The sequence below is a fragment of the Nannospalax galili genome, unplaced genomic scaffold (assembly GCF_000622305.1).
Source record: "Nannospalax galili isolate Female #2095 unplaced genomic scaffold, S.galili_v1.0 scaffold488, whole genome shotgun sequence".
Lineage (NCBI taxonomy): Eukaryota > Metazoa > Chordata > Mammalia > Rodentia > Spalacidae > Nannospalax > Nannospalax galili.
This window is the reverse complement of record NW_008360316.1, coordinates 2,368,862-2,384,568: the sequence shown is the minus strand read 5'-3', so window position 1 is coordinate 2,384,568 and position 15,707 is coordinate 2,368,862. Positions and strand designations below refer to the sequence as shown.

The 15,707-nt window shown below is 43.6% G+C and overlaps 1 protein-coding gene across 3 annotated transcripts in view; it reads right to left on the bottom strand.

Annotated features, from left to right (window-relative positions):
* Positions 1-1,351: 1,351 nt before the first annotated feature.
* Cab39l (calcium binding protein 39 like) overlaps positions 1,352-15,707 on the bottom strand; it is a 170,557-nt gene continuing 156,201 nt past the window's right edge. For all 3 annotated transcript variants that reach the window (XM_008824982.3, XM_008824983.3, XM_008824984.2), the window contains one exon: positions 1,352-2,940. In XM_008824982.3, coding sequence (XP_008823204.1) covers positions 2,761-2,940 — 180 coding nt within the window. In that variant the 3' untranslated portion in view covers positions 1,352-2,760. The remainder of the gene's footprint in view (positions 2,941-15,707) is intronic.

Genomic DNA, 15,707 nt, shown 5'->3' with positions numbered 1-15,707 from the left:
CACAAGATGGCTATTCACATCACAAGCAGATGCACAAAAAGAAATAAGACAAATCCTAATTACCTCTAATGTAACAAACTAGTAAGATCTGTAAATGAAACAACTGTCTTTCCATATTGCAAACAGCTTGAGGTGGGGTCTACCAGGGAAGAAGGGACCCAGCAGGACAGGTGGCTGGAAGGTTGGTGGGGTCAGCATATTCACAGTACATGTATGAAAATGTCATAATGAAACCTATCACTTTACACAATAAATATGCACTAATAAAAACAATGGTAGTGGTTTCAGACTCTGTTCCCTTCACACTATTGCAGTCACTTCCAGGTCTTATGTACTCTCTAGTCGGCACTGTAGCTCCAGCAGCTGTGTCTGGTATGAAAGGCTCATAGTGGCCAGCATGGCCAGCAATGGAAGCTTCAGAATGCTCACAACGCCTCCCTGGGTACATGCATTTCTCCCCAGAGTCACCACAAGATGAGAAGGGCAGAGGCTGAGTGCAAGAACATTTACAAGGGGCGTGTGCCACGTCCTAGCCTTCTCTGCAAGAGCGGTCCTAACTTCTGGGCAGATGCCTGGCTTTAGTGAAGAGCCTCGTCCAAGAACATTGTGATCTCAATCTCTGCTGGCCACGCTCCAGGACCCTGACACTGGGAGCCTCCCAGGCCATAGCAGGAATGCCCCACCTAGCTCCCAACACTCTGACCATTCCCAGGTCACAGCCTGAAAAACGAGGATTAAGAACAGGAATTGGGCCTCAGGTCACCATGGGTGGCTCTCTGGTATGTCCCACCCTAGATCTGGAACATTCCTCTTACAACCTCTGTGTCCTCCAGGAGTTATTGGGAATGGCTCCTAACTGATGAGGCAGCAACAATGGGACATGGAGCTTTAGTGACTTCTGGGTGATGCTTGGTCAATGGGAGGTGGACAGGTCAGCAGGTGGTGTGTGCAGGAAGGTGGCGCTGGAGACTCCACATGGCCTTGGTGCCCTGCCAAGGTTGGCCCATCTTAGGCCTGGTGCCTTCCCTGTTTGGAGTGGTGATAAGAACATAACTGTCACACGCAGAGGAATGAAACCAGCCAGACTGTGTGGTACTTTTTATTTAGGCAGTCTTTAAATGTGTGCTTTTGAAATAGCTTATTAAATATGACCCTTTCAAAATTTAAGTCTCACAATATTTACAGCGATCTTTGTGCAAATATATCCTGACTATGGACTTCCTGCTCCCCCTTTGAGTTAATAAATTACAACCATCACAGCAAAACCAAGTTATTTCATTTACTGCATCTGAGATTCTAGTTTTCTGTTTGGTGGGTAAAAAGCTAGGCTAAGAGGATGCCAGGAAAGAGCTAAGTCAAGCCCAGAGTAAAGAAAATGGGTTTTGAGGTTTTTTTTGTTTTTTTTTTTTAATCAAAAGAGAATTAGAACAAGGCCTTGCTTTCCACTTGAAAACATGTCCCATGATAACATGGAAATACATTGAAAATTGTTTGCTCATTCCTTTTAATCAAATAAGCAAACCCAGAAAGGTCAAATTCTATGGGACTCTGGACTGTCAGGGAATGTTATAAAAATGACTGAGCAGGCCAGCCACTGGGCTGCTCTGATCCTCCCTTGCTACTCTGCCAGGTCCTACCTGTACCATCTGCCACAGGCTTCATGCTAGGCACAGAAGCAACATACCTGAACCCCAGCCAAGAAGCAAGGTGTCCTGCCAGAAAACTCTTCAGCTGGTAACCCACTGAAGACATTTCTACTGGAGAACACATTTCCCTTCCTGTCTCTGGGTGGAAAGATATGTGGCCAAAGAAAAGGAACACAGCAGCCAGTACTTGGGAAGTTGGGGCTCCTATGGAAGCAACAACTGACTTAGAGATGGCTGTGACAAATCAGATTAGCAATCGGACCTTCAGTGTCTGGGAAATGGCAGTTTAAAACCCCATTTCAGACATTTCATATCTGAGAACAAACTATGCCCTTCCTAAAACTTTGGGTTTTATTCCTCTGCCTTTTAAGGGAACATGAACTAACATCTTAATAATCCTAGTATGCAAAAGAGTCCCTAGTATGGGAACAAAATTTTTAGATTTTCTAGCTTTTCACTAAAGACATTGATGGGCAATTGTAAAATTACAGATTAGAAAACAAACTAGAAAAAAAGTCGAGTCATTTGAGAATTTTTTTCAACCACTTCTCCGTCTAAGGGTCAGGTCCTCTAGTGACAGAAGCCACAACCCTCTAGCCCAATGTTTGTACCTATTGTGATCCCAACTCTGAAAACAGTTACCACAAGCATTCCTTCCAGAATGACAGTAAGGAGTGGAACATCCCATGCTCACTGATTCCCCAGAGCTGCTACACAACAGCGCTGACTCCTGTCTCTTCTGAGCCGACAAAGGCTGTCTATGCAGTAGGTGGACAGGTCTCCCTCCTTGCCTCCTCCCTCAGGGACACTGAGGTGCTATCAGTTGTGCTCCTCCTGCTTGGTTGCTTGTGGTGACCCAGGGTTGGGCTCTAGAGTTAAACTTGGTTTTATCAATGTTTAAAACAACAGCTGATTTCACATAAGCAATCATAGACTTGATTAAAGTGAATATATTATTCTAGGTTGATTATTTTCCCCATTCAAATGTTTATATTCCATCTACCTTGAATAATCAGTTGAGAAACACAGCCTTCCCATGAACGCAGGCCCCTGAAACAACACTGTACACACTGGGCAAAGGAGACAAGTGACTGCGGCAGGAGAGGGCAGATCCTCACGGGGTTGTTTTCTTCAAGTCTCGGATCTGTTTAATCAGGTAGTTCTTCTCGTCAGTGAATTGCTCATCATCTGTCCTGTCTTTTTGAAAGCCACTCAGAAACTCAATGAGTTTGGGTTGATTTTTTAGCAGAATCTCCACAATGGGCTGTGTTTTGTGAGGACTGGCCACAAACACCTGAAACAGAAGGAAACATATACCTAGGGTAAGACTGCACACCACAGACCTCACGGACCTGCTCAGGGTTCCAGTATGCCTGGGTTAGGGAGCCACAGAAAGCCCAGGAGCTTCCTCATGGAGCATGATTGGGTTGCCTTGCTTGTCGATCACCTTGGTTGCTGTTCAGGAGTACAGCAGAACCATCTGCGGATGCTTGACTTTGCTTTCATTTTAAATATTTGTTTTCTAACTATAAAACCGTTCAAACAGAAAGAAGCCTAACAGACACCAACATACTCACCACTCCAACTGAGCAGACGCTGCCATTCTGTTTCACACGTAAGCAAACTTGGGAAATGAGACATTACAAGCCAAAGCGAACCCTGCCTTCCATATCTCCAACCTCACTTTTCTCTTCTCTGACCATACGTGCTTATTTTTTTTTAATTTGTTCAATATTTTATTTATTATTTTCATTTTATGCATATGAGTATATTGCCTGCATGTATGTGAGTGCACCTGTGTCGTGCAACGCTGCAGAGGTCAGAAGAGGGCTTTGGATTCCCCTGGAACTGGAGTTAAGGACAGTTCATAGCCGCCATGTGGGTGCTGGGAATTGAACCCGGGTCCCTCTGCAAGAGCAGTCAGTGCGCTTAACCACTGAGCCATCTCTCCAGCCCTGACCACACATGCTTATAAGGTATGGATCAATACAGTGTTTGGATATGCTTATGTTTATTTTGAGACAGGGTCTCATGTAGTCTAGGCTAACCTTGAACTTACTATGTAGGTGAGGATAACCTTGACTCCCATTGTTTCTCTTTACACAGGGTTTCCCTATAGCCACAGTTGGCCTAGAACTTGGTATGTAGACCAGGCTGGCCTCATTCTCATAGAAATCTACCCACCTCTGTCTCTCAAGTGCTGGGATTAAAGGCATTTTCCACCAAGCCGGGCTTAATCATTTATTTTGATTATACTCAAGAGAACAGTTTCCTTCTCACAGTCCTTTCCTGGAGGTCACAAAAGGCATCAGTTTCTTAGATATGTGAAGATTTGAAAAGGATAAACGCCCCCAGAGACTCCAGAGCAAACCTTTGGGGTAGGCCTGGTTTCTGGATTTTCACAAAGTTTCTCAAAGAGTCTTAGGTATGCTCAGGAAGAAACCACAAGCCTCAACTACAATCTCTGACTATGGGCTAGGGTTATAGCTCAGTGCAGTCTTGCCTAACATGAGCAAGGTGTTGGATTCAATTCCCAGCATCACAAACAAAACAAAATAAAAGAAACTAGGTTGCATGGTAAAAGACAGTAAGAACTATCACAGGATGGGGCTGAGGATGTAGCTTAGTGGTAGAGTGCTTGCCTAGCATACACAAGGCTCTGGGTTTGATCCCCAGCACTATATAAACAATATACCTCCATGGCTGTATGAAGAGAATACAGGTCAAAGGGACATCTCAGAGCACCTTTGCTCCCAGCTGCCTGCTCTGCAGCCCCAGCAGCACACACCTCTACGGTGAACTCACTGGGAGGAGACATGGTGAGTGCAAAGTCAAGCCCTCAGGATTCCTCTACCTCAGCAAGAGAGGAGAAGCTGAAACTCCCATAAGCTCCGATGAGTGGGGAGTATGAGGACATACGAGTTCAGCTTTGAGGGGAGAGAACAATGGCACGGGCAGTATATAAGCTAGTCCATGCGTCACCTTGAGCACTTCTACATGTGGTAGCAGAAGAAAGTATTCCAGGAATATGGAACTGCACTAATGGCGTGGCAAGTCCTGGCTCTGAGATCATTTCCTCTCCAGCAGGGTTGGGAGTGTGGCAGAAGATGCCAGCAGTGAACCAGTCTACTGGGAAGCCCCCAAAGACCCTCTGCCATCACTGCAGCATGTAGGGGTGGGTGGTCCTGAAGTGTAACAACTGTGATTCCATTTGATAGATAAGGAGAATGAGGTTTAATGAAGTTGGGAAACTTAGCTGCACATTGTGGTGGCTGAACATGGACTCTGATGTACAGCGCCTCGGTTCAAACCCCAACACTATCACTTAATAGCTGTGTGATCTCACACCTGTGCTTTCATCTGAAATTTGGGGAGGACAGCTCCTGCAGTCCTTATGGTGAGGCTTAATGAGAAAAATCACAGGCCTTCTCATGCAGGCAGAGCACAGCATCCAACAAGCATCCAGTGGGAACTGGCAGGACTCAGTGCTCCCAAGCTCACAGAGCTGGTGCAGGTTACAACTCATCTGCCCTCTGTGAGAACAGACTCAGATATACCACTCTGCTAGAAGAGGACAAGAACTGTGAGCCCAGACCCACAAGTCTCAGTGAGAGAATTTGAGTGATGTTTTCTGAAATGACTCAAATACAAAAGATAAGAATAGCCTTAATTCTTGCTGCTTCTGTTCTCTTCATCGCCAGCCTTGGGGCTTCTGCTCCCTCAGCAAGCACCGAACAGTGTGGAGCCCGCTGGGAGCACTGTGATCCCTGAGGTCATTAGTGGCTCATAATGGAACAGTCTCTACAGCTTGCACTGCTGCTTATAGTAACCCCAACCCACCAGGTCAGGAAGCCCATGAGTAGCAGGAAGAGGGTCTCCTAGGCTTCCACTCAGCAGCTCAAGAGCTACAGGGTGACAAGGATCTGATCTTGGACCTTCTTGGCTACACAGAACCTTAGGCCCTTCTTAAACCACCACCAGAACAAAGAACTCACAAGAGGAATTAGTAAATACCTTGCGAGACATAAAAAAATGCAAACACAACATACACGAACTTAAGAGATGCACTAGAAACAGTGCTCAGGGAAAATTACAGTTGTATATTCTTATATTCAGAAACAAAGCTCTCAGATCAATAAGCTAACTTCATACCTTAAGAAAAAGGAGAAATGAAAGCTCTAAAAAAAAGGGAATAAGGATTTGAACAGAGATAAACAAAACAGGAAAAACCACAGAGAATGAATGAAGCCAAAAGTTAGTTCTTTGAAAAGATCAACAACCTTGATAAATCTTTAGCCAGACTGTCAGAGACTCAAAGTACTAAAAGCAAAAACTAAAATAGAACATTACTAAGAATTTTACAGAAATAAAAATGGAGAAGGTACTAGGAACAATGCTATGATATGATGATCTATCAGTTACTTGTCTCCTTGCAGTGAAAAATACCTGACAAAAATCAGCTTAAACAAAGAAAGGGTTATTTTGGCTCACAGTTCCAGGGGATACAGTCCATTGTGAGCAGAAAGTCATGGCAGCAGGAGCAGGAGGTAGCTGGGTACCTTGTGTTAGCATTCAGGAAGCAGAGAGAGAGGAAAGCTAGCACTCAGCTGCCTTTCACTTTGTATTCAGTTCCTGACCACAGAGCATGGAACAGTACTACCCACATTTAGGGTGGGTCTTCCCACCTCAACCTAATCTAGACAGTACCTCACAGATCTGTCCAGAGGCCTGTCTCTTCAGTGACTCTAGATCCTGTCAAGTTAACAATCAATATTAACCATCACAGATAACTTTGATAGAATAGTTAAATTCCTTAATAGAAAATCTCAACAAACCTATTATAAGAGATCAGTAACCAAACCCATAAGAAGGAAAAGCCCAGGGCTAGCTGATTTTAACCAGTAAATTTTGAACTGACATTTAAAGAAAAAGGAATACACTATTTCTCAAATTCTTATTCATAGAAAGAGGAACATTCCCTAGTCAGTTCTATGAGGCCAGCAATCCCCCAGTACCAAAACTAGACAAAGCAATGAGGAAAAAAACTACAGGATGATATCCTTTTTGACTGAAAGGGAAAATCCTCAAGAAAATGCCAGTGAACCAAGTCACACTGTGTATTACAAGGGTTGTATACCAGGTCCAAGTGGGATTTAGTTCCACATAAGAAAATCAACGAAAGGCATCACATGTGCCAGCCTAAACTGTACTCCCAATAAAAAAAATTAGTTTATTAGCCAGGTGTGGTGGTGCACGCCTTTAATCCCAGCACTTGGGAGGCAGAGGCAGGCAGATCTCTGTGAGTTCAAGGCCAGCCTGGTCTACATAGTGAGTTCCAGGACAGCTGGGGCTACAGGGAGACCCTGTTTCAAAAAGACCAAAAAAAAAAAAATTAGTTTATTAGTACCTGAGGATGTTATGCCCTGTGGAATTGGGGACTTTATATCTATACATCAAGCTTAGATGAGGTCATAGTGGGCTAGAGGATCCCAAATCTAATGACTGGTGAAAAGACACTTCAGACCTGGCGACATGGGCATGCAGAAAGGAACACATCAGGTGTGATGTACAAGTCAATAAATGATAAATGCTGGCAACTACCAGAAGCTAGGAGAGAGAAAGGAAGGATCCTGAAAGAAACATCTTGACTTCTGGTCTCCAGGATGGGGAGAATGTGTTTCTGTTCTTCCTAGCCACTCTGTGGTGCTCTGCTATGGGCCTGGGAAACTAGTGTCACATTAAATGAATAAAGAAAAACCACGCGGGCATTTCAATGCATTCAGAGAGTATTTGACAAAATTCAACATTCTTAAGGTAAAAAACACTATAAGAGACAATTCGAAATCTACATTTCCAAAAAGAATGAAATAGGCCCTCATTTCATACCATATCCAAAAATTATTAAAAGTGAACCAGAGGCCTAAATATAAGAGCTACTAAAACATTCATGCATTCATGATGTATTTGGTAATGGTTCCTAGATATGACCCCAAAAGTACAAGCAGCAAAAAAAAAAAACAGATAAGCTGAACTTTATTAAAATTTAAAGCCTTGAACTCTCTTACAAGAGTTAAAAAAAAATCTATAGAACGGGAGAAAATACTCGCAATTCACATATCTGATTGGTCTCATATCTAGAATGCATAAAGAACTCTTACAAATCAACAAAAAGACAAACAAATCAAATAGAACTTTCTCCAAAGGTGGTAGGAAAGTGATCAAAATAACAAAAAAAGCCCCAGAGCATGAGTCTTTGGGGAAATGTGACTCAAAACCCCAACAAGATGAGCTTTTATACAGGGCAGCAGGGCTGCCCTGAAATCTAAAGTTGGAAAGGACAAGAGCTGTGAGGGCTGGGAGATCTGGAGTTCAATGCATAGCATGCAGCTGTGGCGGGGAATAGCTGCATTTCCTCAGTGCATTGAGCAGTGAATTACCACAGGGCTGAGCAATCACATTCCTACAAAGGGAAACATCTTTCAAACAAGAACTTGGGCTTGAGTGTTCATGGTAGGAGTTGTCATACCAGCCCAAAGTGCTAACAATCTAAGTCTCCATCTATGAATGAATGGATATCCTCACCAGGAAATATTATGGGGTCATTACAAGAAGTATGTCCTGATCAGTCGAGCTATGACATGGTTTTGATTTCAGTGTATACAGTGTCTAAAACAGGCCAAACTATAGAGTCAAGAAGCAGACTGGTGGTCAATAGGTGCTGTGGACAAGGGAAAAAGGGAAGGGCTGTTTCACACATACAAAGTCCTTTTGGAGTGATGAAATGTTGTGACACGAACAGTGGAGATCACCCAGCACTGTAACTCTACTGAGCCATGGAGCTCTGCCCTTTAAAGTGGCCAGCGTGGTGAATTTTATGGGCGTGACTTTTACTACAGTAAACTAAAATTGCTACTTAGCAAAGGAAGGCATTCCAGGCTTGTTTACACAAATGCCTGTGTCTACAGAGTACCTGTGAGTATGTAAGGAAATCAAATGTGGAGTCAAGCTGTGGCCTCTTTGGACTGGCATTTGTTTACAAGAGAGATGCTGTGAAGTTTTAGCTAAAAACTGCCTGGCATTTTGTGGTGGCTACATAAATAACTCACAAGAACATTTCTTTAAAAAAAACAAAACAACCTAAATATATCGGACAAACTAGCTTCTGTGGGAAGTGTAGTGGAGTCTGCAGAGCAACAGGCAGGATAAACTCGGGAGCCCACACCCCATACAAGACACCTAGGAAAGTGTTCAGGTTATTTTCAAGCTTTAACAGTTTTCTTTAGTGTAAGCAGATGCTCAGGAGGCGGCTGCTCACTGGAGCCTCACACTGCCATGTGTCCGAGCCTTCACTGGATATGGCAGGACACTGGTGCCCAGGAAGGCGGGAGATGGCCACAGATCACAGTTTCAGGAGACTCCAGGTGTGGGAAGTATACTGTGTGCTCACCGCTGTGCATACAAAAGCTGCCTAGTTTGTCTGTCTGTCTGTCTGTCTCTCTCTCTGCTATTTTCAAAGGACCCCTAAACAAGGTAAACAAATGAACACTTGTCCGTGACTTCTTTTTAAACTGCTGCCTTACTGCCATGTCCCTCAGCTATGTAACATCTCCGAAGTAATTTATGGAATTCTCAAGCATGAAGAGAGAAAAGCGAGTACTGAGGCTGCAACACATATATTTTTAATTCAGAAAACAAAATGCATTGCTCTTCAGTTTAAACTCAAATGCTTCTCAGGAAAATTAAACCATGCACACATATTAATCACTGAGCTCATCCAAATTTGGTTCTATCAGGAAGGATTTGGGCCAGATGAGGCAGTGAAGGTCTCGGCCCCTGCTCTGCCAGTCATGCCTGATGCCAGCTGGAATGCAATGTGGAGGTTATGTCAGAGTCCATCCACAGAGGATAAGCAACTGTGTTCTTCTTCACATGCACGAATATGGCAACCAATGCTTAGGATATAGTGATACAATACTTAGTAGTACTGATCAAAGACAGCTAGTTTGTTTTCCTGTTTAAGAAAGGACCAGAGTCCAACCTCTAGATGCCCATGTTGTGGCTCGCCTGGGCTCCCTGAGGACAGGAATACAACCCTGGGAAGGGAGTGAAGGTAGCAGAGGCCAGAGGACCCTCTAGAAATCCTCAGAATCACTTGAACCCCTCTCACTGCCACCACGCTCTCGGCTCTCTGACATGTGATGCCGGTGGGACCCTTGGGAAAAAGTGTGAGGAGAAAGTAAAGAGCACTTACAGGGCTGGGGATGCAGCTCTGTAGTGAAGCTCTTGTGGGGCCCTGGCTTCTGTCCCTGCACCACAGTAAATAAAGAAGAAATCCACTGCACTCCTAGGTGGTGTGCATCCTTCCATTTCTTCGTATGTGCATAGCTATGTGGGAATATCTTAAAGAAATCCAAGCTTGTATTTTGTACATACTAGTCTGTAATCTGCTCTTTAATATGTTTTTTGTTTTTTTTTTTTTTTTTTTGCCTTTTGTGGCACTGGAGATTAAAGTCAGGGCCTCATACATAATAGGCAAACACTCTACCACTAAGCCACATTCCGGCCCTCTTTTATTTTTTGAGACTAAATTGCCCAGGCTGCCCTCGGAACCACTCTGTAGCCCAGGCAGGCTTTCAACTTTGGATCCTCCTGGTTAGCCTCTGGAGCAGCTGGCATTACAGGTTCATGCCATGGGGCCCAGCTCACTTGCTATGTTTTTAACATTTATAGATTCTGTGTATGCTAAGTAAGCTGGTCTTCATGTGAAAGTCAGTTGAGACTGGGCCAGACATTACTCACTGGGTACTGTGCTAAATGATTTACACTTAGTGTATCCTTTCACCTTACACATCTGGGAGAAAGACCCTGCTTGCTGTACTCTCTGTGAGGCCGAAGGGTAAAGGCTGGGGCTCAGGCTGGCTGGCCCAGGGTAGGTGCCATGCTCTATGGAGGTAAGACAGGCCTTGGTTCAAATTTTCTTACCCTTTATCCACAGATAATGGCAGAGGAGGAAAGAGGTAGGAGGAAAAACTGCAATCATGTGTTCTTCATCTTTAAAACATTTTTCAAAAGTAAATTAATATGGACAAAGAAAAAAGAATGTTTTACCTTCTTTCTAAACTTTAAAACAGTATTTTCACACTGCCTTTGCACATTCTAGAAACTTAGAGATGTGGAATGCATTCATTTGAATTTAACAATTGAAGCCTTGCAACTTTGAATGAATGACGTTCTGATTATCTGTATTTCACTCAAGTTTTCCAGTTTTTGGAAACAGTTTTATTGAGACATAATTCATATATTATGTAGGTCACCCATTTAAAATATACATTTCAATGATTTTTAGTATAGTCATAGAACTGTGTATTACCACAGTCAACTTTAAGACACTTGTCACCCCCAAAAGAAGTCCTATAGTCATTAGCAGTCTCCCCTACTTTGGCCTCCACTAATCTACCTGAGATTTGCCTACTCTAGACATGCCATTTGATGATATCACATGATAATGTGGCAATGTTCCCATGATCCATTCATGTGGAGGCATGTACTAGCTAGCACCTTGTGCATCTAAGGTTAAAATACTCCTGAATTTTGGGAAGGAATTAAAAGCTGCAATTCCTACTTGTACATGTTTGGCAGAGTTCCCAACAAACGGCAACTGCTCATTAAATTATTATCTCTTCTCCTAACTTATCACAAACATCATATTTAATAGTGATTATTTTCCCTAAACATCTGATGTCAAATTTAAACTCAACAGCTTGGGTTAGAAATGTGGTTCAGTGGCAGAGTGCATGCTAATAAATTTGTCACTGATTCTCCCATAGCAACACCCTCCTCAGCTACCAAGTGAGGATCCCGCTGGGCCCCCCTCCCTGACTGAAGGTTGGGGTGGGGAACATGGGAGTTCTCCCAGGAAAAGTGCTCTGTAAACCATGGAACAGTAAATTCAGCTACTGCATTTGCCTTGGTGTCTGGTACTCAACTGAGATTTCACACAATTGTGGAAATTACATAGGAAACTACATATTTATTCCAAAATTACAGGGAGAAGCAACTTAAAGATTTTCTAGGACTAGGATGTGCCTGAGTTAAGAGTGTATTTGCTACTCATGCATGAGGACCTGGGCTCAATCAATCCGCAGCACAAAAGAAATATTTCTTATTTGAATAGTATTCATTGATACTAGATAGAGATTTATGTCCCTTTTATACTCCAAAAAAACCTTTTTTGAAGTGCTGAGGATCAAACCCCGGGGTTCAGCAATGCCAAGCAAGCACTCTACCACTGAGATAGATTCTCTAATCCCCTAGTTTAAGAATGTTTAAAACAGAAAGAAAATAAGTTTTGCACATACTCTTGATTCTTTATTTGCAAGCAAACTTCACTCTTTATTATCTGAAACTCTTCCATTCTCAGCCTCTTAGAGGTACGGATGGCTCAAGTTTAGTCTAGGACTAAACTGTCACAGCAGAAAAAAATATTTTTTAAGAAAAATTGCTTTTTCTTTCTTTCATTTAGCAGCATAAATAAGTTTGGCCACTGGGAGTACTGTGTACTGGGAGTACAATCCCATATTAAAGACCTAATTGTAGCACCGGCATCAAGAATTAAATCCATCTTAGGACTCACAGAACCCAGGACAACTTGCCACCTTTGGCCAATGTATGCATTGAAGAGTGTTTATGGAAGCAACAGTAAATAGATTAACAGAGGCTAATAGTGTGATTGGTTGACATTGGCAATGGTTGGCAAATTTAAAAAAAAAAAAAAGGAAAGGGTGAAAAAGCTTAAAACATATTCCTTGGAACAGAGCTGTTACTACCTGTTCTATGGAGAAACTTCTTTTTGAGGGCGTGGTGAATGGATGAACGTACATAGTAAAACTGACAATATTTTAAAAATATATAAAATACAAAATTAAAATATAATTGCTGGTCAGTCTTAGCATTTTACAGTATTTGGGAAAACAGCTGTTACAGTTTTCTTGCTCCGAGTAACTGACATGGAAGGAACGATTCAGACTGTAGTGAAGGCGTCGCTCGCAAAGCAGCCAGCACTATGAGTGGGAAATGGATGTCCGCCTCACTCTCTAGGAGCCACAACTCACGCTGAACTGTGAAAGCGGTTTAACACTGTACCCGAGGCAGTCTTTTTCCTCCTCCTGTTTATTTTTTGTTTGTTTTATTTATAGTCTGATTTAAGACAATCATATTCAAGTTGGTTAATTTTAGTTATGTAACAACCTGACATGATGGAGGAAACAACCCTTTGTGTCTATGGTTTGATTCACTTAGTAATTTTATTTTCTTATAACTTAAGTGCAATAAAATGTGATTTTTCATGTTACAAAAAAGAATGTTGAAAATAGAAAGAAGTGAAGTCTTGACCATAGTTTCTCACTTTTTCTCCTCTGCCTCTTTATTAAATAACTAACAGGGCAAAATAACACCAAACAAAGACATAATAAAGCTGAGCACTCTACACTGCTTAAAAGTATTTTGTGAACATTATGTCAGCAGTTACTGTGACCAATTTTTGTTGTCTGGAGTGGCACCAAACTCCTGGACTCAGGTGATTCTCTTGGTACAGCTTCTTAGTGGCTGAGACTGTCAGCTCTGTGTCACTATCTTCAATGGATATAAACACTTCTGAATGCACTGTTACAGTTGAGGTGGGGCCACTAAATCTTTGCCAGTTCCTAAATCTATTTAGTTCAGGAGTGTATGCAGATCTGGTGATATCCGTGGAGAGTTGTGAAGAAAGTCGCAGCTTGTCCTTTATCAAGTTAACCTGCACTTCCGTGTGCTTTCCAGACAGGCCACATTAAGCTATTCTCATCTAGGATCACACTTGTGCTACTGATCTTTTAGCTAAATTGCCAGGTTGGCTTTTGTAGACTGAATTTTCACCTAAGTGCCTATTGTAGCAACTGGGACCTGCACGGCACAATGGTACACACAGGGGAAACCCAGGCCATGGGCAACTTAGGCCATGGGCGACCTCCCTTAGCAGGGTTTGATGGGAAGTGGCAATATGGCCTGTTGCCATGGGAAAGAAGTAAGATCAGCTAGTAGAGGCTCAAGTTCATCTCTGGGACAGCCAGGACACAAGAGACAAAGGTCTTATAACCCAGGATCTTAATTAACACTTTAGTTTTTTAAAAAATATTTTATCTATTATTTTATTTTATGTGTATGAGTGTTATGCCTGCATGTAGGTAAGTGCACCCCTGTCGTGCAATGCCTGTGGAGGACAGAAGAGGCTGTTGGATCCCCCGGAACTGGAGTTATGGATAGTTGTTAGCTGCCATATGGGTGCTGGGATTTGAACCTGGGTCTTCTGCAAGAACAGCCAGTGCTCTTAACCACTGAGCCATCTCTCCAGCCCCTTAACACTTTAGTTTTAAATTTAACCACTTCATTTGCAAATAAGGAAGCAGATTCAGGTGGCTATGCCCACAGCTACTGCTGGTGATGAAGGCAGAATAAGACCCACTTCTTTTCACTTGTACTTCCAGCTTTCCCACTGCACCATCATGCTGGCCAGTGCCACTGAGCATGTGAGATGGAGCTTCACAGGAGTCCCTGCACTTAGCAAGGTGATGAAAAGGCATTTTCAGCAGTGTGTTCCAGTTTCTGCACTTTTGCCAAAGGTCCTTTGAAGGGAGGGTAACTATTCACAAAGAACTGTGAAAAAAGTTCTAGAACTCTTGCTTTTCTAAACAGCAAAGTATTATTTTGGGGAAGGAAACAATTAAATTCATATTTTAGTGGAAGGAACACAGCTGTGGTGCAGGGTAGGCCCAATTTACAGGCATGCAAGTAAACAAGTGGTCAACTATTTTTGATTGTTCCTATTTGTCCAATGATTAGGGGAACCAAATTTTGATCTGCTGAGGACAGAAGCAAGCTATTTTTACTTGGCTGTACATTTCTGAACAAAATCAGATGCAGCTTGATCTCACTGTCAGGGCTGAATAGTGTGGCACGCCACCTTCTACGATGCCTTCTGGCAGGCTGGGCTGAGGAATCTCTCACTTTGTAATGTGTGGCATTTCCTGGCATAACAACATTCACATTGTCTTTGTTTCACTCACTTTATTCACTATTCATGAAATAATTCTAGCACAGAGAAGAGTATAGGGAATAACAGACCAGATGTCAAATGTCTACCCTCAGCTCTATACAGATCTAAGGTTTGCCAGACTTGCCTTTGAATAAGAACATAACTTCTAAGGCACTCCATGTGGTACCATGCATTCCTTCCTAGCTCTCTCCCTAGATGATTGCTATGCTGAACTTGGTGTCTGTCAGTCTCGGGCACATGCTAAAACTGTAACTGCAAATGCAGGAATCCAGATATAGTGGTTGTCACACTTTAAAAACTATACCTTCGAGGCCTCTCGGGGTGGGTTCATTGCAGAGCCCTCAGCGCCTTGACTCCCCCAGCCTCATTCGCCCTTCCATCTCCCCCGCTGTTCTCTGCTCCTGGTTTGGGCCCTGCGCCATTCCTGGTCTTGGGTTCCCAGACACCTGGGGAACCAGTGCCACTTCCTGATCCTTCTCACCCAGGCCAGCTTGGTGCCTTCCTTGGGCTCCAGGAGCACTGCTTCCGCAGGACCTGGACCCGTCCTCACCTCTCCCTGCTCCCCGGACCTGCACCACTGCCTAATTCTCCTGGCCCGCTCTCCTGCCCTCAGGCTTCTCTTGGGGTAAGTCTACCGCACAGCCCTCCACACCTTGACTCCCCCAGCTGCACTCACCCTTCTGTCTTCTGCGCGGTTCTCTACTCCAAGCTTGGGCCCTGTGCCATTCCTAGTCTTGGGGCCCCAGACACCCGGAGAGCCAGTGCTGCTTCCGGACCCTTTTCACCCGGACCGGCTTGGTGCCTTCCTTGGGCCCCAGGAGTACTGCCTCTGGACCCAGCCCTGCCCTCACCTCTCTCTGCTTCCCTGGTCCTGCAACACCCGCCAGCATCTTTCTGGGGATGACAGCCTCTTTCTTGGGCTCCGAGGCTTACCTTGCCTCTCCCTGATCCTTTGCATCCAGTACAACCCA